Source organism: Scomber japonicus, chromosome 13 (genome assembly GCF_027409825.1).
Source record: "Scomber japonicus isolate fScoJap1 chromosome 13, fScoJap1.pri, whole genome shotgun sequence".
NCBI classification, from domain to species: Eukaryota; Metazoa; Chordata; class Actinopteri; order Scombriformes; family Scombridae; genus Scomber; species Scomber japonicus.
In genome coordinates this window covers 13,829,234-13,849,932 of record NC_070590.1, presented here as the reverse complement: position 1 = coordinate 13,849,932, position 20,699 = coordinate 13,829,234, and the positions used below count along the sequence as shown (strand labels likewise).

At 37.9% G+C, this 20,699-nt stretch overlaps 2 protein-coding genes across 2 annotated transcripts; one reads left to right on the top strand and one right to left on the bottom strand.

Annotated features, from left to right (window-relative positions):
- Positions 1-1,082: 1,082 nt before the first annotated feature.
- Positions 1,083-5,099, bottom strand: LOC128370872 (cytokine receptor common subunit gamma-like). Its single transcript, XM_053331056.1, has 8 exons — positions 4,973-5,099; positions 4,712-4,802; positions 4,197-4,363; positions 3,834-3,967; positions 3,538-3,703; positions 2,555-2,660; positions 1,907-1,967; positions 1,083-1,587 (listed from the first exon to the last, which is right to left on the bottom strand). The coding sequence occupies exons 1-8, from the start codon at positions 5,097-5,099 to the stop codon at positions 1,351-1,353; spliced, it is 1,089 nt and encodes a 362-aa protein (XP_053187031.1). The 3' UTR covers positions 1,083-1,350.
- A 1,961-nt stretch (positions 5,100-7,060) lies between these two features.
- On the top strand, positions 7,061-19,852 carry LOC128371190 (sodium/hydrogen exchanger 6-like). Its single transcript, XM_053331443.1, has 16 exons — positions 7,061-7,360; positions 8,490-8,689; positions 9,048-9,125; positions 9,695-9,771; positions 9,927-10,039; positions 10,176-10,281; positions 11,438-11,579; positions 11,719-11,824; positions 12,454-12,542; positions 13,715-13,828; positions 14,312-14,423; positions 16,116-16,269; positions 16,360-16,390; positions 16,493-16,581; positions 17,049-17,154; positions 17,288-19,852. The coding sequence occupies exons 1-16, from the start codon at positions 7,084-7,086 to the stop codon at positions 17,606-17,608; spliced, it is 2,115 nt and encodes a 704-aa protein (XP_053187418.1). The 5' UTR covers positions 7,061-7,083; the 3' UTR covers positions 17,609-19,852.
- The last annotated feature ends 847 nt before the right edge of the window (positions 19,853-20,699 follow it).

The window sequence follows — 20,699 nt, the reverse complement described above, 5'->3', positions numbered from 1 at the left end:
GCTTTTATCCCAAGTACAATCCTTCCACAAAGCTTTCAAAATGAAAGACAGAGTGCCCCTTCTGATAGTATGTAATACTTTAAATAAGGACTGTTGGTAAACATGAACTCAATAAATAGTTCCATCTATTAAAACTGCATAGGTGGAATTGAGTGCTTTTGACTGGGGTTTCCCAGGACAAAACATTGGTATTTCTATAGCACTAATTTAAACAGAAACAGAAAAACTGATATGAAGCCATTAGGACCAAACTGATTGACACAGTCATGAAAAACTGGTAAAGTAGGCCTAACTGTAAGACATAACAAAATGTATACCTCTGGGGTCTGCGGATAAGAAAAAAGAAAGTGGCCTTTTTCAACAGAGGTAGCTCAATTCATGGAAAGAAACTTCAAAATTGCAGACAAGGAAATTACCTGACTGAACCAAGCAAGCACTGACAAGAAGCCAGTGGTGTTATTCATTTATCATACTGTGTGCTAAGCAATGAAGTCCTGTGTTGACAATATAGCTTTTCATTTCATGATTTTAGTGTAGCTTTTTCCCAAGAATATAGCTGCTCTGATGAAGTTACATTTCCTGTCGTCAAGATATTGAAGATATTGTCAGTCAGCAACGTTTGAATTTTTTTTTTTTTCATGCACACTCAGGTCCAAATAAATGCAAATTTTAATATACAACATATTTACTTCGCATAAGTCGGTCACCAAAACAGTAGAGCTCCATACAGCTGAATGAACACCCCTATACTATAATGAATCCAAACTGTTAGTGAGAGGCCTACAAAACTAACACAATGTTGAAGCTCAGTGGTGTGAAATATTTGTCTCTAATAATAAATCGACTTATAAGTGGTGACTTTTTAGGGCTTTCACTGTTGTCATGCTTCTACCAGTTCAATTACAATTTGTATGGATTAGAGGAAGGGGAAGTTTTAAGTCATGCTAGAGGAACCTAAACTTGTTCTCCTTGCATAGTGAGTTAGAGTCAATGTTGGTTACATATTAAGCACTAAATATATTTATACCATAAAGCACAGGTTTTTATTAGAATTTTAAACTGCATTTTGTTACTGAAAAGTGCTCTATAAATAAAGTGGTTGACAGAGTATCTTTTGTGGTAAAATAAGCGAATAAGATCAGGCATTTTAAGGAGGTTTTAATTTTTTTTTACCTGTAACTACTGCATCAGTTGGTTGATATCCTTAAAAATGAATAGTCTTACTTTAATTAACTTTTTTTAAAGTAGCTCAAAGAGAAATCAGATCCTCTTAGTCATGCAAGAGGTATGTCAGTTTGAGAAAGTCTGGGTGACAAAGATTTGGTAAATCTGACCCTACTGAGATACCTCCTAAACAGAAACCTGCTCGTCCTCGGAAGATGAGGAGCAGGCTGTAGATTCTTCTGATTCGTTGGAAGGGATGGAAATGGAGCAGTCGGTTTGGTCAGTGGTGACAGAGAAGGTGGAGCTGTCAGAGCTCTCACTGTCAGACTGGGAGACATGGCAGTACTCGCGGACAGGACAGGCACGCTCATTGTAGCTAGCCTTAAAACCTTCTTTAAGGCCTTTGGACATTTGCAGCCAATTCTTTAAAAAAAGGAGAAAAAAGTATACATGATTAGATTATTAAGTCACCTCACATGAAAGTACATTGCTGTCAGTCACTATTCTACTAAATAGACCTTTCATCAGTTGAATATGAGCATAGTAGATATTAATAGTCCTCAGTAACAATTATTATATTAGCAGGCTTTGTGTTGAGGCTATACTGTTACAGATTTAACTTCCTGTTAGTAACTCCATGCTTTTGATGAATGCTGTAGTCTATAATTTTATAAGCTGCCACACAACAAAGATTAGATTGAATACACATTTTTCATGTGACTGAGCTCCAGATACTACTAACCTCGATGTCGTGATGGATCAACGATGGCTTTGGAACCACAGGGATGAAGATAATTCTGAGCCTGTATAGGACGTAAGCACAGGGGCGCCATAAAGGGGTGAAAAGTTAAGGCAATTCTAAGGGCCCGTGACTGACAGGGGCCCTGAATTATTAGAACATTAGTTTTAATTGATGTAATATATTTTCATGGGGCCCAAAATCCCTGGCAGCGCTTCTAAATAGGCATATTTTTACTCTCAGATGATCATATCAACAACAGTTCATCTATATTTGTCCCTGCTCTTAATCTCACGTTTGTCATTAAACTTGCTGTATATCACTGATGTCTTGTGGTTATATGATGTCTTATTATATGATGTCTCCAAGTTCTCCCTTTTTGGACTGTAGTAAAAAAACATTTCACAAATACAAAACAGTCTTTTAACATGTCAAGTGATTGAAAACATTCATCATCACTTCATCACTACTTTCAATAGTTAATATTTTTTACTGCATACTAATAACAACACTTATTAACAATTTTATCAAATGTTGATTTTAACAAAATTAATGAAAACAAGAGTAAATAAGGACACGTTGCTGATGCTCCTTGGCTACACTTTAACCCTACAACTACCACTATTTCACATGACATATGGGCCAACCCACCTTTCATGGTGCAGCAACATTATGACCAGTAGGATGAGGGTAAAGGGACCCATGACAGACAGCACTGTGGTCCACACAGTCATTGAACTGTTCGGTTGATTAGGCTCTGTTTGGGAGGGAGAGAGAGGGGTGGGGGGTGAATTGTGACTGATGATATGTGTGCTTTGATAAAGAAGTCACAAAGTTCTCAGTAACATGAAGTCAAATAACCCAGTACAGATTTAAAGGGAAATACTTAAGGTTTTACAGCCTTATTGCCCTTACTGTATGTGAACTGTTTTTTATGGCCTATAATGGAAAAAATATTACATTAGTTATACATTAGTAATTAACACACAAAATAGCCTAGATGTGGGTGATCTAGTTACAGAGATAGTTCAGAGACATTGTGGGTCTGGGGAATTTTACTGTTTCAGAAACTAATAAACTCCCCCAGACTGACCTTTTCATGTATTTGGTTCAGTCAAACAGCAATATCAGACTATCCTGGCTCAATTGTTGAGTGTCTATGGAATCTGAAAAGATAATCATGATCCCACAGGCATCCAAAAACTGAGTGAAACTAAGAAAGTAAACTAAAGGGGTGGATGGGGTGGAGGTGTTACCTTTTTCTAAGATTTGTCTGAGGGGAGGCCCACAGTCTCAGACTTTGAAAACCCCTGGCCAGTAGGATACTGGCTCCTTAATTACATTTCTGGCATTGAAAACTCATTTACTGACCTGTGTTATGTTTGGAAACAATCATAATACAGGTGTTGGTACCTCTACCAACACCATGTACTGTATCTTTGTCAACATTTAGGAATTCATCAAAAAATCTAAAATTCTTTCATTCCCATTTTGATGACTGAAAATGAGGGATCCGTCATCAGGTCCAGTTTGAGTTACTGTCAAGGATTCTAGCTGATAATTTCTGTAGCATCACAGTACAACAATAAATGGACGTCATTTCATTCTGTACAGGCTATGCAAGTTATATTTACCTGTGCCATTGTTGGATCCCCACACCACAGGCTGACTCCAGTCACTCCAGAACAAAGACTTTCCACAGTCATTCCCAATTCTGCTTCTCACTTGCAGTTCGTACTGTGAACTGCTAGATATCAAGTTGATGCAGTACTTCTGCCTCCCAACACTGACTTCAGATGTCTGTGGAATGGACAAGGGAGAAAGGAGATGAGCGGTGAAGGAAGGACAGAGAAGATGATGTAGCACAGAATGAAAAAAGAGGGAATGAAGACAAAAATGAATCTCTTTTCTGTTCCTTTGAGTTGCCCACCTGCCACTTCTTGTTATTGATCCTGTAGCGGACCTCACTTTCCACACACCTTGTAGAGGTCTGATTCCAGTAGAACCACAAGTTAGAGTCTGAGCCATTCTGGACAGTCAGGTTGGTTGGTGGATTTAACTTCACTGCAGATGACACAGAAAATATACAATGTGATGACAGTAGTGGAGAAGTACCAGTTTTAGTGTCTTGAAGTCTTTTTTTATGAGAATAACAACATTGTTTCCCTTTCCTGGAAAATACTGCACCAGTAGGTATATTCATTCTCTTTCTTTCAAATTTAACTGCATCTCTTTAATTAATTGCTTTACTATTTGGAATAATACTATGTTGCACTCCAGTAATTAAACGTACCTCTTGCTTTAAGGTCATGGGTGGTCTGAAAAGTGCTGTTGCCATATGTTAGCTTTGTGTAAAACGAGCCGAACCTCTGGTTTTTCTTGTAGGGACGGATACATCCAGTGTTTGTGCTGTTCTGTGACAGATAGGTCACACACTCACTGGGAGTTTCACTATTGAACCTGAATAAAAATTGCCATTTAGTCATCCACACAAAAAGCAAAGTATGCAGTCATATCAACTTTAAATATAGTAATGGATCACTTCATAATCAGGTAATATGCAGTTTGCACTTTGGTTGTTAGGAGCTGTGTAATAGGTGATATAAAGGGCTATATATCATATCAATTTAGGGGCATGTTCTGTTGTACAATATATACATTCTTACATGATGTCAAAAGTCAGGGCCCGTGTTAATCAAAGATACTCTTAATTAACTTCAAAGACCTCTGGAGCTCTCTAAATTTAGCATTTGATGACTATTTTTTATTCTTATATTGAGTGAGATTAAAAATTCAGATTTTACAAACCAGCTGCTGATGGTGTAATTGACCTCTGGAGTCCCCTGCTTATTCCAGAAACAGTGAACAGAGCTCAGATGCACCACAATACATTCCACATCTGTCAAGAGACCAACAGAATTCACATCAAAAAGCCCAATGTGAAACTATATAATCTGATTTGCTCTAAAGCAAACAGAAAAACTGCTCAGACACATCTAGGCTAAAATCAAATATAAGATAAGTTTCCTATAACTTAATATTTAATTTAACAATCTTAAATGTTCTTACCAGGAGGTTCTTTGGCAAACCCATGTTCTGTCAGACAGAGAAGCAGAAACAGTATAGACAGCATCGTGGCACGATGAAAGTACACGATGGCTGAACTTCTACATCTGAGTATCGATGCGTCGCACATTTAGTTCTGTGTGTGCTGTTCCTGCGTTTGACTTTTGTGGGTTTTGTTTCCTGTCAGAGGAAGCTGTCACGATATTAGGCCATAGATTAAGATGATAGGCTTTGTGCTGTGAAAAATACAAAATAACACAGAGACAATTTGTAAAACATTTTTAATATAAAGTAATAATTTACAGTTTGCAGCTGAGGGATGTTCTTGATAAGGTGTTAGAGTCCCAGGGACTACAATAATATTTATGGTAAATAATATTGTAGGTCTATTGATACATATATATCAGACACTATTATTTTTGTTTTAATAAACAACATTTCAAGTTATCACAATGGAGTTTTCAAATCAAGTTATTTGTCAGCTGACAAATTTGCAAGTGACCTGCATTACTGAATATAATTTCATTAACAGTAACCATTCAACCCCCACTTCTGTGACCAACTTTTAACTTTGCCTTTGATCTCTGACGTGCCATTTGACAATCAGGCCATCTTAACTAATTTACAGTGAATTGGTGTTTCTTTCTTTTTTGTTGACTGCGAAATTCAAAGAAACTTTTGCTCAACTCTTGCACTGTCTGTACAGCCTTGCACAGTCATCCAAATATTTCAGCTAACTGTGAAACATTGACATAGTCAAATGAAATATTTATTTGATGTAATGTTGTTACTTTTTGATATATATATGTAGGTGAATGAATACATACATATATGTATGTATTCATGCTGCTAAATACAACACAATGTCTTACAGTGCTTAATACTACATTCTGGTGCATGTGATGTATGATGGCGTATGTACTGTATTTCTGTGTATGATCATCACATCCATCCTATAGGTGAGACCAGAAATCAAATAACTTGACTTAAAATCAATAATGTGATGTTGGCACAAGTATTAGAGAAGCAATATTAGAGAAATATTAAAATATTTGAGTTGTTCATCTGGGACCATCTTACATCAAATATATCACAAATAAGACAAATAAGAGCAAAACACATGGCAAGTTATAAAAATTCATATCACTCAAGTAAATTTCAAACCAAGACTATGAAATACTTTTTTATATACAATACACTGAAAGGAAGGGAGTCACTGGTCCTGAAATCTGTCTTGTGACTGTCATCTGACAGTGTGTCAACTATATTTGCAGATACTTAATAGAGTAAAGTAAATACACTTTCATTTACAAAGTCAAGTCATTAACTTACTTTGTAATAAGAAAAAAGAAAGTGGCCTTTTTCAACAGAGGTATGAATGGGACATACTCATTTAAAGTTACAGTGCAACCAGTGCCTTTCATCACTGCATTCAGCAGGATCCATAATGTACATTAAAGTTACACAGTATCTATAAATAATATAAGCATTTGCATAGTTTACAATTAATTACATGTTTCCATTATAATGAAGGTTTAGAGATATGTGGGACTGCCTTATTGTACTCCTACTCAATGTCATTATGATACTATTTATCGTTAGACATTATATATTGCTGATTTATATTTATTCTGCTGGTATTAATATGTTTGATTGTTTGTGTCCATTTATATACTTTCTATGTGTATTTCATTGTCTAATTTGTGTAACGACAACAAAACCTTCAGTCACCATGAAGGGTTGTTGCCAGGTCTACCACTTTTATTTTGAAGAACCGGAAGTTTCAGTGTTTTGGTAGACTTATTTTTTTCTTACCCGCATTCCGTGAAGTCCCTCCCTATTCTTCCTCTGATTGGCTAGTGCTCGTTACCTTCGTCTTTTTAGATTAGCACGTCAAGTGCCAAGATTGGGTTATGGTGAATATATCAAAGTCAGAGCCAATCAGAGGTAGCATAGGGGCGGATCTTCGCAGAAAACAGGTGGAGGGGGTAAAAAAAGAAAACGCGTTTTGATAACGGCTGCGGAAGGAGCTGTCAGCCGATTTCTCGTCCAAGCAGTAGTCTCCCAATACAACCAACACTACTTAAACGACAAATGTAACACAGAAAGCCACTATGGGATTCACAATTAGACGCTTTCTTGGTGTTAAACCGTCGAAAGCGCTCCTGTCGCTGCCTTTTTTGTTGACATTCCTGCTCGTCGGGAGCCAAGGCGAAAGCAATGCGATGGACAACGTCGCAACTGAGAGGATGGCTGAGGAAAGCCACCGACAGGACAGTGCCAATCTACTCATATTCATAATGCTCTTAACACTCACCATTTTAACTATATGGCTGTTCAAACACCGGCGGTTCAGGTTCCTGCACGAAACAGGACTTGCCATGATCTATGGTAAGATGGCCAACGCTAGCTAACGTGAATGTCAATCAATTAACTTTACTTAGCCTTAACGCTAGCTGGCTATGATGTTGTTAGCTCCTCAGACTGGACCAGTAAGCTAACCTGACAGCTTAGTCTTTGGGTTAAAGGGACACTGTGAGACTCTGGCAGCATAGTGTTAGTGTGACCTTTCAAAATGTATATTTTTGTCTGAGGTTAGTATTCAATTTGCTGTTGATATTCTATCGAAAATGTATTTTCAAATTAGCAATAGATAGTGTTTCAAGTATTAACCTAAGTGAACACTGGAAGAGGTTTTTCTTGCCATCATCATTCCTCCTGTTCATATTGATCATTAGAAGATCCCTTCATAATGTACTTACAATGAAATGTGTGGTAGGACAAAATCCACAGTCCTCCTGTGCAAATATGTATTTAAAAAGTTTTTTCTGGAGATAATAGCTTGAGCTGTCGAAATTAGTCGAATCAAGTAAATATCTTTTAATGACACAGTATTTTTAGTGCCAAAGTCTCTGTTTTGTTACAGCTCAATGGGGAAACTATTCGAGGAAACACAAAGAGGTCATTTTGATGCTAAAAAGACTGTGAATGTGGCAGATATCCACTTGATATGACTAACTCAGACTGCTGAAGCCTCATATAAGCCTCAGATATATTTAAAATGCATTTTTGCGTGGACACACTGTGGATTTTGGACCTCATCACTTACATTGAAAGTGATCTTCCAAGAGGAATGAAGGAAGGATAGTCGGAACAGAAACAAAAATGAAATGGTTTGAAAATATAGGATATTGTTGTCAAGCATTTGCACCATCACTCATTTTCACTATGCAGCATAAATGTGCTTTGATGAATTGGTTATATTGACAATTTCCCCTCTCACAATAATCAAGTCCACCCCTTTCAAAAATACCTGCTTGCTCTAATTAATATTTGTTTTTGTAAGACCCCCCTGATCTAATTGAAATATGTAGCACACCAAAATAATTCAGGGCAGGTGTTTCAAATAGAATCTCACCCTAAATCCCTTCACAAATGATAGTTAGTCCAAAACCTTTCTAACTTCTTTGGCTTCACTCCCTCTCCTCTCCCCTCCTCCTCCTCTCTTCTCTCCCTAAAGGCCTGTTGGTAGGTGTGATCCTGCGGTTTGGAGTCCATGTGCCCCAGAGCACGAGTGATGTAATCCTGAGCTGTGCTGTCAATGCCAGTCCTGCTACTCTGCTGGTCAATGTCAGCGGGCGATTCTACGAGTACACTCTGAAGGGGGAAGTCAGCCGGGGGAAGGGTCACCAAGTGCAGGACGATGAGATGCTGAGAAAGGCAAGTAGATGGCAGATGGAGGATTGAGTGAAGCACTCAAATGGTTGTTTTTGGTATGCCCCCCTCAACACAGCATATAAGTTTACCAGCTGGCAGTCACCAAATGGCAGGAAAATGAGTCTTGTGGATATATTGTAACAGGTAACATTTAAAGTCCCTGATTAAAAACTGTTGGCTTTGTCTCTCTTTCTTTTCAGTGTGAAAAACAACATCTGCAAACTTTGACATACCTAAACATGATCTCTATTTATAACAATGTACAAATGTTAGCAGGTAAATTTGAGTTTACCAGTTTGCATACACAGAAAGACACTTGCAAATATTAATTTAACTTCTTATAACTTACTCCTGTCTACAGGTGACCTTTGACCCAGAAGTGTTTTTCAACATTTTGTTGCCTCCCATCATCTTCCACGCTGGTTACAGTCTAAAAAGGGTAAGAAAATTACAAAGAGATACGGTTATGATAAACTAATTGACAAATTGAATTTTTCTTCACTAAATTAGGCAATATTATTTAATAATCAGAGCTTGTTATTTTTTACACTATATTGTAGTATGCAGCATAGAGCAGTACTACAGAAAATAACAAGTTATACTTTTTTTCTATTTTTGACATGACTTGCATTATTATTGTGAAATTTGTCTATTTTGCCCTAGTAAAAACAGACACACAAATACGCTAGAACTGCAACTTTAGTCGCTGAATTGATTAGTTGATTGCTATAAAATTAATCGACTATTTTGATATTCAATGAATTGTTTTGATTTTTTCTTTTTTTCAGGAAAAAAAAATAAAATTCTGTTGTCTGTAGTAATTAAATTAACTGAAATGGGAATATTTTATGCTTTCTTTAATCTTCTATGACAGAAACTGAATATCTTTGGGTTGTGGACCCTTACTGTAGACTAAAAAACTAATTGATTGAGAAAATAAATCAAAATTATTGCTAGTTGTAGCCCTAAGTATAAGTTTTATTAAATCTTTGTCCTTATCTGTCTCAGAGACATTTTTTCAGAAATATTGGCTCCATCCTGGCCTATGCTTTCATGGGAACAGTTATATCCTGCTTTGTTATCGGGTAAGTTATTTGATCATTTCTGAAGTAACCCTGAGATACTTTACATCCACACTCAAATACATAACAGATGAAAGATTTTGGCTATTTCATCTGATCAGTTTATTGACTGTTAAAGTGGCGCTAGTGTCTTTTATGACATCCTTCTTTCCTCCTAGGCTGATCATGTATGGCTTTGTGTCCTTCATGAAAGTTGTGGGCCAGCTTGGAGGAGATTTTTTCTTCACTGACTGCCTCTTCTTTGGGGCCATCGTTTCAGCAACAGACCCAGGTAGGTAGTGCCACATTAGCTTCCAGTATCCATTCATTCAATATAGTAGCTGCTTGGCACATGATCTTTCCACTTATACCACAATAGTTTGAGGACTTTCCTTCTATGTGTGAGTATTTTTTCTCCTCTGTTTCAGTGACAGTGCTGGCTATCTTCAATGAGCTGAAGGTAGATGTGGACCTGTATGCTTTGCTGTTTGGGGAGAGTGTCCTTAATGATGCCGTGGCTATCGTCCTCTCATCGTAAGCATTCATAACACATCACAGAAATACGCACACACAGCTACAATATTTTCCACTTCTTTTTCACAAAAGTAGTTTCACATCAATTCCTAGTGTGGTATTGCTCAGGTGCTCCATAATCAGGCTAATTGGAGCAAATCCAGCTGTTTGTTTTGTACACTGCACATAAATGGACACTAATCATACTAACATCACTCCCTGTCATTTCACTGCTTGCCGTCTTCCACCCATCTGTGTCATTCGTCGTCTACCTGCACGTATGTATGCAGTGTTATCCTCCGGTTGGAGAAGCAGGGCAGGCAGGGGGCTGGAGCTGTACTCTCCCCAGGAGACGATGGCCCAGTCTGGCCCGAGGGGCCGGAGGAATGGCTGGAAGAAAACCAGACATTGACTCCTCGGTGGGTGGGTGGGGCTGTTATAGTGTGGTTGTGTTGGCAGAGCCACAGCGTTACTACCTGATTATCTCAGTTCAGTCGATGTGATGCAGATCTTTTAGACTGTAGCCATGAACCACCACCCATTAGAATGAAGCCCCCCCCCCCCCCCCCCCCCAAAACCCTCTGCCCCTGCTTCATACCCACTCCTGGCATCATCCATTAGTGTTCTATATGTTGCATAGAGCCTGTAAATGACCAGAAAGTACTATTTTTGATTAAAGTTTGATTATACAAGTGTGTGAAAGGTTTATGGATGCTGATTATTAGTGCTAGTGATTTGTTTGCTTGGTCTTGAGGTAATTTGGCCTGTGCCTGAATTGGCTTCTTCTGTATCTTATTAGTTCTCTTATTGGATATGAACCAAAGGATGTTGAGATATCCAAGATCGAATTAGATTTAAGCATGCAAAACCCTAACTTCCTCCCTTTTTATGACTGTAAAACCCAACTCCGATGATTGTGTGTTAATACTTAATTACTATTTTTAAGGGGGTTACCAAAAATCCTCTAAATCTACATAAAATCAGACGGCTTGTGCTGTCAACCATTCTTGGATTTGGGTTGCTGCAGGTTTGACTTACAGTAATGCCTGACCACATTTTCAGAATTTCCTAGTTAGTGTGAGCATGTATTTAACAGTCAGCCACTTCTCCTTTACTGGATTCTTAGTAAATACCTGTTTCCTTTTTCCATGTAATGTGTTTGTTTCCGTGTACTCAGCTCTATTGTGGCGTACCAGCCTACTGGAGACAACAGCCACAGCTTTGAGGCCATGGCCTTGTTGAAATCCTTTGGCATCTTCCTGGGTGTCTTCAGTGGATCCTTTGCTCTCGGAGTGGCCACTGGAGTCATGACTGCTCTTATATCCTTTCCACCTCTGTTCAGACTGTCTCAAAGCGATTTCCTTTATACCTCAATCACACTGTCTGTCACTTGTGTCTGTATTTCTGCTGGAACTTGATGCCACTTCTTGTTTTACTCCTTGACTTTCCCGTCATCACGTCACCAAGTTCACTAAGCTGAGGGACTTCCCCTTGCTGGAGACAGCTCTCTTTTTCCTCATGTCCTGGAGCACCTTCTTATTGGCTGAGGCCTGCGGATTCACAGGTACTCTTGAGGCCAGGTTATTCAAACAGCATCAATTTCGGCATCTAATTTCAGCTATGTATATAATGTCCTTTTTTCCTACTTTATGAAAGTCTTTATAGTGACCTTCCATTAAGCATCCAGATCAATTAAGTTTAAAGTTTATTTATTTATTTATTTTTGGTGACACTTGACACAGTAAGAAAGATGAATCTTGAACACAGTCACACAGGAAACTATCTGAACTAACAGCAACACACTGTGAAGTGGCGTTATGTCACAGGACAGTGTTGATGCTGGTTTTCGTTTGTCTGGTTATTCTCATGACTCACAAGATTAGCAGAGAAAACTGGTTTCCATGAGTCATTTTTTGTTTTTGAAAAAAAACTGTAATATGTCACTAGTATTTTTAATGTATTTTTTATCATGGAAACAAATATTTTTTATTATGATTGTAATTTGTTTTTGGGTTATTATTTTCTTTATAGAGTTTTACATGAGTATATCCACTGGTGGATGCATAACGGGTTACTGAAGTATATCATATACTGTATTACAGACTGTATTACATGACGCTGTAAAAACAAATGCAGACTGTTTCTCTTACCTGCTCCCCATCCTGAAATGACTGTCTGTATTTCTTTATTCAGGTGTTGTAGCTGTGCTGTTCTGTGGGATCACTCAGGCTCACTACACCTTCAACAATCTCTCACCTGATTCTCAGGACAGAACCAAACAGGTGATACATCCTCACAAACCTTTTCTACTTGATACCATTGTGTTCAGTGTCTTATCAAAACAGTTTACACTCTGTAAATACTACCCCTACTACTATTGAAACAACTACTACTAATAATATTAAAGATAATAAATGTATTTGTGTAGCGTTTTAAAAATCTAGCTTACAAGTCACACATTTTAAGAAAAACACAGAAACGCCTCAAAAGAACATACTTGGAAGAGAGGATGTGCTTCTCAGTTCTAAGAAATCATAACCTTGATGTCATGTATGTGTGGAAACCGAGACCTGATTGTCCTGATGCAGCGAGTCCCTCTAACAAAAATAGCTCTGTGTCATCTGAGTGCTGTTGAACAGATATAAAAGTAAGCATATAGAGACTAGATAATAACAAACACATCACACCGTAGCACCAGACAATAGTTTCAGATCACGGTGCATATAAGTAGCACACAACAGTTTTTAGTGGGTTAGATACGATATGAACTTTGTAAACACGTGTGGTCAGCTGTATTGACGGCAACAGCGAGTTTTTCATAAGATAGATACGTTCTGCAGTACCAGAGCAAAATGTTTTTTTTTGTATTAAGATCACTAATGTTGAGCTTGTCAGTTAGCTGGATGCGCAGTTCAGGACGTCAGCTGTAACTGTTTTAAGTTATGTTTAGAAATCAGGAGGAAACACATTTTAAGAGCAATGCAACTTTAGTAATTCAAGAGTAGCTGCTGACATATATTACATGTGGCTGCACAGTTTGGTGGTGGAGTTAATGAATAGTTTTTGTATTTTATGACTATAAATTCATTATTAAAGAATGCAATAAACTCATAATTGAATACAGGGAGTTAACATTTTTTCCTGTTATGAACAATTTTGTCATCTAACCTGCACAGTCTATTTTAGTTCAATTTTTGTGCCTTTTCAGTTTTTAGTCCTGTTATTTATATTTCTTGGGTTGCTAAACGGCTAAATTAACAATGCAAATTTGCCTGAATTGGCTTCAACATGAAACATTGATATTTCAGGTTATGGAAGCTTGAGTTATCCAATGACTACACTGTGTGAATGTAAAGTTTAATCCCAAGAAACTTTCTCATCAAGCTTTCTATTCAAAATGAACACTGTGAATCAGCTTTCATCCAGGGTGTATGTTTATTTGTCTCCTTCTCAGTTGTTTGAGCTGCTGAACTTCCTGGCAGAGAACTTCATCTTCTCCTACATGGGCCTGACGCTCTTCTCATTCCAGTCTCACGTCTTCAACCCTTTGTTCATTATTGGAGCCTTTGTATCCTTGACTCTGCTCTGTGTTAATGCGCAAACACACAAACAAATCAAGGTCTTCCTAGATGCTCCGTACATGAATGTTGTTCCATATAATCACATATTGTTCTTAGTAAATAGTTCTTATAGTTCAGTATTAGTCACAGAGTTTTGTCTCTGGCTCTTGTATGTATACAATGCAGCCCACATAACAACCCCAAGGCTAGACCTATCTGCATCAGTTATGGACAACATATAATCACATATTGTTCTTAGTAAATGCTAATGCTACCATTGTTGCTGATAATAATCCATATATGCAGCATATGCATTTTAAAACATGTTATTCAGTGTGTCAGTGAGCCATAGAATAACAGAGGAAACAGAAAGAGCAGTTAACAATGAGATAGACTTTCCATCCGGTTATCTACCCACAATTGTTTTCAACTTGCCTACACTAGTACTGCTTCTCAGAGTGTTGTGTCCTTGACCTTGCTGTGTTGTGTAGGTGGCAGTGTTTCTTGGCAGGGCGGCTAACATCTACCCGTTGTCCTTTCTGCTCAACCTGGGCCGTAGGAACAAGATTGGATCCAACTTTCAGCACGTCATGATGTTTGCAGGTACAGAGCTCCTGTTGTCTTGGACCTAAATCAAGTAAAACCTTTTTTCAACCAGGACCATTAAAATGTACAGTCAGTGCAATGGAATAACCCTGTAGGTTTAAGAACATGAGCCTAGATAATAGTGTACCGAGACTCCTTTCAGACCATAAACACACTTACTCAGATACACTATTATGAATAACAAGCTTACATCAGCTGACATTTTCTGGTGAAACGTGAATACTAGAAATCCCCTACATGTCTCTGCATGACTGTGTCTGAAACCACAAGGGCCATATTGTTTTTATTATTCAGAACATGTGAATATTTTCCTCTCAGAACATCCCCTCAACATTTTTAATGATTGTTTGACGTTTTAATTAACATCTTATGCCCTGTATCATCACTTAATCAGACAGCTGATTCACTGAGTTTGTTCACCCTGAGATGAGGGAAACTCAGGGTTTTCCCTCCAAGAAAGCTAACTTGGGTCAGTTACCATGGTAAAGCTAACCTGGTCGCTAGCAGAGAGCCAGACGTGAAAGTATCGAAATGCATTAATTAGCCGAGGTTTACTGTCACAATCGAAATCCTGGTGGGATATTAGTTTGTTACACAAAGGCTTTCTAAAAGTTACTGCTTTTATGTATTATCAGTTATTATCAGCGTTTTTTACCTTCACATTCAAATATTATGTAGAGTGAATTCAGTCTCAGCTCAGTATAAAACCTCTGCGTGTCCCTCTGTCATAACACTGTGACTCTGCACGAAACAACTGTCAGTCTGTTAGAGCAATGAAATATTTATTACATTTTCCATCTTCAGTTGCTGCCTCCTGTGTTTTGTCCCCAGTCAAATTAAAACTGAACAAATATATCTACCTCCAGCCTGATAGTCAGATTTCACTTAATCTTCATGATAAAGTGAATGAATAATAGTCAACACTGAATAAAACTTTATTGTGATAACTTATTGTCGTCTTTCATATGCATGCATTAATATCTCTACCTCCACTGGATTAAAATGGAGGCTCTGCCTTTTATTCACCTGTTGCCATGGTGAAGCATAGAGTCAGATCTATTAATGATGTGGGTTTTTTTTTTAAATTCACCACACACAAGCTTAACTCAGGGTGAACTTACTCAGAGTTGATGACTCTAATCAGCTGTTCTGAAACTAAAAAGTTTTCCATCAACTCACACTTCAGGGTTCGACTGAGAGTTTGTTAAACCGCCCACCCCCAAAAAATGCCCACATCAATAAGAATGCTGACATACTCATGATGATAATGCTTGCATTTTCATGTTAATGTGTAGCAGTTATAATAGTCAGCATGCAAACACAGACTGTAGACTGTAAGTAAAGACTGATGTCTCGAGGTGTCATGTCACTCGTCTGTTTGTAGTCCAGAGTTGCTGCTTATAGCTGGTGCCATCTTGGAACCACATCTTTTCAAATAAGTGGACAAAATTTAATATTGACAAGGTGATGGCAGTCAGGTGAGTTATTATAATTGATCCTATTGGGACCATGAATGTGTGTACCAAATTCCACAGCAAACCTAACAATAGTTGTCGAGATTTCAGTCTGGATCAAAGCGGTGGACCAACACTGCCATCCTGAAAGTTGCACAGCGCCTCAAGCAGTGCTGTGATGAAACACACCAACACACACTCATTCTCACACTGTCTCGTCTTCTGTGTTCTCCAGGTTTGCGTGGGGCGATGACTTTTGCCCTTTCTATCCGAGACACAGCGACCTATGCCCGTCAGATGATGTTTACAACCACCCTTCTAATTGTCTTCTTCACTGTCTGGATCTGTGGAGGTGGCACCACCCCCATGCTGTCCTTCATGAGTATACCGTAAGGTTGTGCATGTGTTTGCATGCATTCATCTCTCATTCTGTTGAATGCTTTTCTGTCAAAGTCACCATGCTATCTTTTCTCATTCAGGGTGGGTGTTGACTCTGATCAAGAAGTCTCCGTAAGTTATTACTACAACTAGAAATCTCTTGTTTTAGAGATTTTAGTTTGTGAGTGCCTTAAAAAAATCTTTGATTAATCAAAGTAATTTTGTGTTTGACAGGGTTCAGCGATGTTGGATGGATCACAGAGGAGGAACACCAAACACGAGAGTGCCTGGCCCTTCAAGATCTGGTATAACTTTGATCACAAGTATCCTTTTAGCCATGTATCACCTTCATAAATGTAGATGCTGCAGATGTTCAGCTTCAACCACCAGAGGGCACTGTTTACAAATTTGAAGAAATACACAACACCTGCCTGCTCTACTATACAGGTTGATTAAAGAGCCATACACAATATTTTGTCACTAGCTATGTGCACACAAACAATTTTACTTTTACTCAGAATTTTCTGAAAAGGCTTGATATTAAAGGAGCAATACATAATATATTTCCATTCTGTTGCAGTGTGTCTGTTTTTGTTTTGGCCTGTGTGATTTCACCCACTGCCTGTTGATCCTGAATGATGAGTAAGGAAGGTACTGATGGTATGGCATTATTTCAACTGTAATAGATACAAGCTTTAGTGAGTCGGCGTTGACACAATTTCATTAGCTTGTTGACCAATCAACTTTAACTAAATCAAACTGTTAGAGGTCCTTGACACTTTTTCTCTAGCTACTTGAAACCGCTCCTGACTCACAGTGGCCCTCCTCTCACTGCTACTATGCCATCTTGTTGTGGACCTCTGGCACGATGCCTCACCAGCCCACAGGCATATGAGGTTTGGACTTATCCGACTTATCACTTGATTAAATGTCCAATCAGTAACTTATTGATCATCAGAGATATATATATATATATATATATGATAAGTGTCATGAGTGATGTTGATATGATCCCTCTCCGCACACCAGAACGAAGGTCCACTCCATGATGATGAGTCTGACTTCATCCTGAACGATGCCAGCGTGAGCTCCATGTACGCTGACGTCACTGTCAGCACAGATGCGTCTGGGTCCCACACCATCAACCGCAAGCGCTCCACTGCCAGCACTGGTGGGGGTCCAGCTGATGAAGGCTTGGATCATGAGCTCGCCCTGGCGGAAAATGAAGTGGCGATCCGCGGCACCCGCCTGGTCCTTCCCATGGATGACCCAATGGACCCTCCGACCACTGTCACCCTGCCTCCCCCACCTTCACCACCACACTCTGACCCTCGCAGGCACAGACTGTAAGAAGGCTGTCAGGATGCAGTTTGTTGTTTTCAGCTTCAAAAATCACAAATCATCCAACTTGATTTCACAAGAAAATTGATTCTATCAGATTTGTTAGTTGATTTGTTTTAATTTATTTTTCATTAAAAGGACAAACTGCATTTACAGTATAATATTAAAGCCTCGTGTTGACGAGATCACCTCTCTGTCCAACATGCAGGTTTAAAATAGAACTTGAGGCGTGCTTGATTTAACTTATCATTGAGGTGTATTACTGTAATCTTGAATGTGACTGCACTACATGTAAGGTAAGGTACTGTAAATCAAGAGCACCTCAAGTTAATAGGCTACTAAAAATCATGCAAGATGCACATTTAACCACCATTTAAGGAAGCAAAAAAGAAAAAGAAAAATTGGGGCTGTAGTATTTGCTCCTAAGTTTGTACTACTGTGGTGATATACCAGTGCTGTTGTCTGTGCTCTCTTAAAAAAAAGCTTCCTCTGGTAATAGGAGGCGATCTCTAAACATTTCATATGCAGTTTACTCTTTTCTCTGTGGTGAAGTTGATCCTGACAACAGGTCCTGTATTTGTTAAGCTTCACTCAAGTATTTCTAACATGAACTGTTCAACATTTCTGAGTCAACATGAAACTTTGCTCTGGCACCATTTGGTCACATATGGTGTTGTTAAGGAGCATTTACACTACAGTGATATTACTAATCTTACTAATGTATCCACAGACTGTGTGTTTGGAGCTTTGAACTTGAAGACTTTTTTTTCTGAAACAGGGTTATAGATTGTTAATAAAAATTAGGCCAAAAAAACCAAAACTATACAAAACAAACAGACAAAAAAAACCTCAAACCGCTTCTGCGTCAAAGTCCAGGAGCGTCTGTACTACCTTAAATTTGAACACTGCCTGCCTCTTCTCTTCTCAGTCAGTCTTTTCACACGTTGATTTATTTATTTAACAAACAAGTGGTTTTATTTATATAATGATTTATTTATTTATTTATTGGTTGTTGTTTTTTGTTTTTTTAGCGTGACAGTAATGATTATCTTTCCCTGTTCAAAAATAAGACAGCTTGGTGGTGAGACGCTGTCGTTCGGTAGCTTCCTGCTAAAATAAAGCACTACGACTCCTCCCGCACAAAGTACATACAGTGGCGGAGTCACAAGGGCAGTAGGTATTCAGTCCAGGAGTTTGTCATTCTTTACCAGGTGCACATGTTAAAAATATCTCCTTCTCAAAATGTAGCAGATGCTTTTACTTTATACTTGGATACTAGAGCTTCCCTGTGTGTGTATTTTATAGGTATGTGTGTGTTTGGCTGATGTCAGAATGAAATCCTCTAAATCTACTGATGTGTTTATTAGGGCTAATGTCTTTCTGTGAGTTCTGTGTCATCATCTGGTTTAATCTTTTTTCTAAAAAAACAAACAAACAAACGTAACTGCTGCGTCTTTGTGATGTTGTATCATCAGAGATGACTGAGGGCTGGCTGATCTCTTTTAAATTAAAGTGCCTATTCAGAAATTCTATTACTCTTGTAGATTTGTACATATTTTGATTTGCTAATGTGCAGTAAGATGATCTTTTTGTGTTTTTGTTTTTATATGATACTAAACCCATTGTTTGATGTTAAATATTATTCCCAGTATAATTGGGCCATTAGTTAACTGCCTGAAATGTAACTGTTTGTTTTTGGTGCATCCAAAAGGTGGAGAGACAACAGAAGAGTGCAAACTAAACAATGTACATTAATAACACTAATATAGTCCATTTTGTGAACAATGAACTTGATCAAAAAATAGGATATGGGATTTCAAAATGAAATGTGTTCTTTTGGCCCGCAATTCGAGGCTGAATTTGAATGCAACAAGAAGCTGGTGACTTTTTTTTTTTTTTTTTTAAGGTTTTTCAATTTGCCAGTTAGATCAAGGGAAATATTCTGCAGGAGGGTGTGGCCTACTTTTAACTGATGACATCATTATCTATTTTGGACCTAGGCAACCAAGCTCCTCTATTCTGTTCCCACTTCAGTAGATATATTGTGCTAAAGCATCTCTTGCCTGTCCTGTTTTTAGCTGAATAGGTCAATATAACACCACAATGTTTTTATTTGATTTTTTATGACTGAGGTAGAAATGAATTCCTGGTCAAAATGTTTGTTGATTATGTCAAGCTGCACATGTTGTCTTTTTCTTCTTCAAGCAGTATTCTTGATTCTCGTGTTTCTGATGAATGATTCAGAGATATGAACATGAATGGATATGCATTTTTTTCTTTTCTTTGAGAATGGTACTCTTTGATTATATTTGTTCTTTAAATGTATTTTAACAATACAAAAATCATAGTTAATACGGGATTTTTGAAGGAACAGTTGTAATATTATGTAACACTAAAGTCACTAAAACTATCAAAATGTTTAATGATGTTTCTACTGTTGGTAGAAACTGATGGTTTGTGAAAAGTACACCTAGAATAAGTGTACATGTGAATGTTTTTAAAATGTGAACTTTTGTCGAGGGGAAAGAAGATTTTATTTTTATTTTTTCCCTGTGTAGTTCTGAAGTCAGTGTCTCCTCTGTCAGACATCTTGCGAGTGTACCTGAAGTAAATAAAAACTCTAGAAATTAACATGTTTTTGCTTTTACAATGCATACAGCCCCAAAATGAACTCCCTGCACCCACTTTTTAATATCTGCATATATCCTTTTATCCAATTATCTTCACCAACCCTACCTAAATCCTTCAATAATAATAATTCTTAATGCGTATAATTTCCCACTATGACAAAATAACATTTTAAGTGTCCTGTGGTTTTCTGGAACACTAGTGGTGCTGTGGAGCCGTGATTTTTTAAAATTTGATTTGTAAAAGTTTAATGTGAAGAAAATATTCCTAACGTTAGGCCTCAAAGATATGCACGATGCATTTATGTACCACTGAATGTAATCAGAAACTTTGTGTAAAACAAAAACTTCAGGTCCATTTTCCACAGGGCTTTCAAATGAGTTTTTACAGTGTTCATCAGCAAAATGTTATGAGTGGTTAACGTTTTCTATTTCCAAGAATGAGTCAAGCTTTATATTCCAATTTTCTGCTC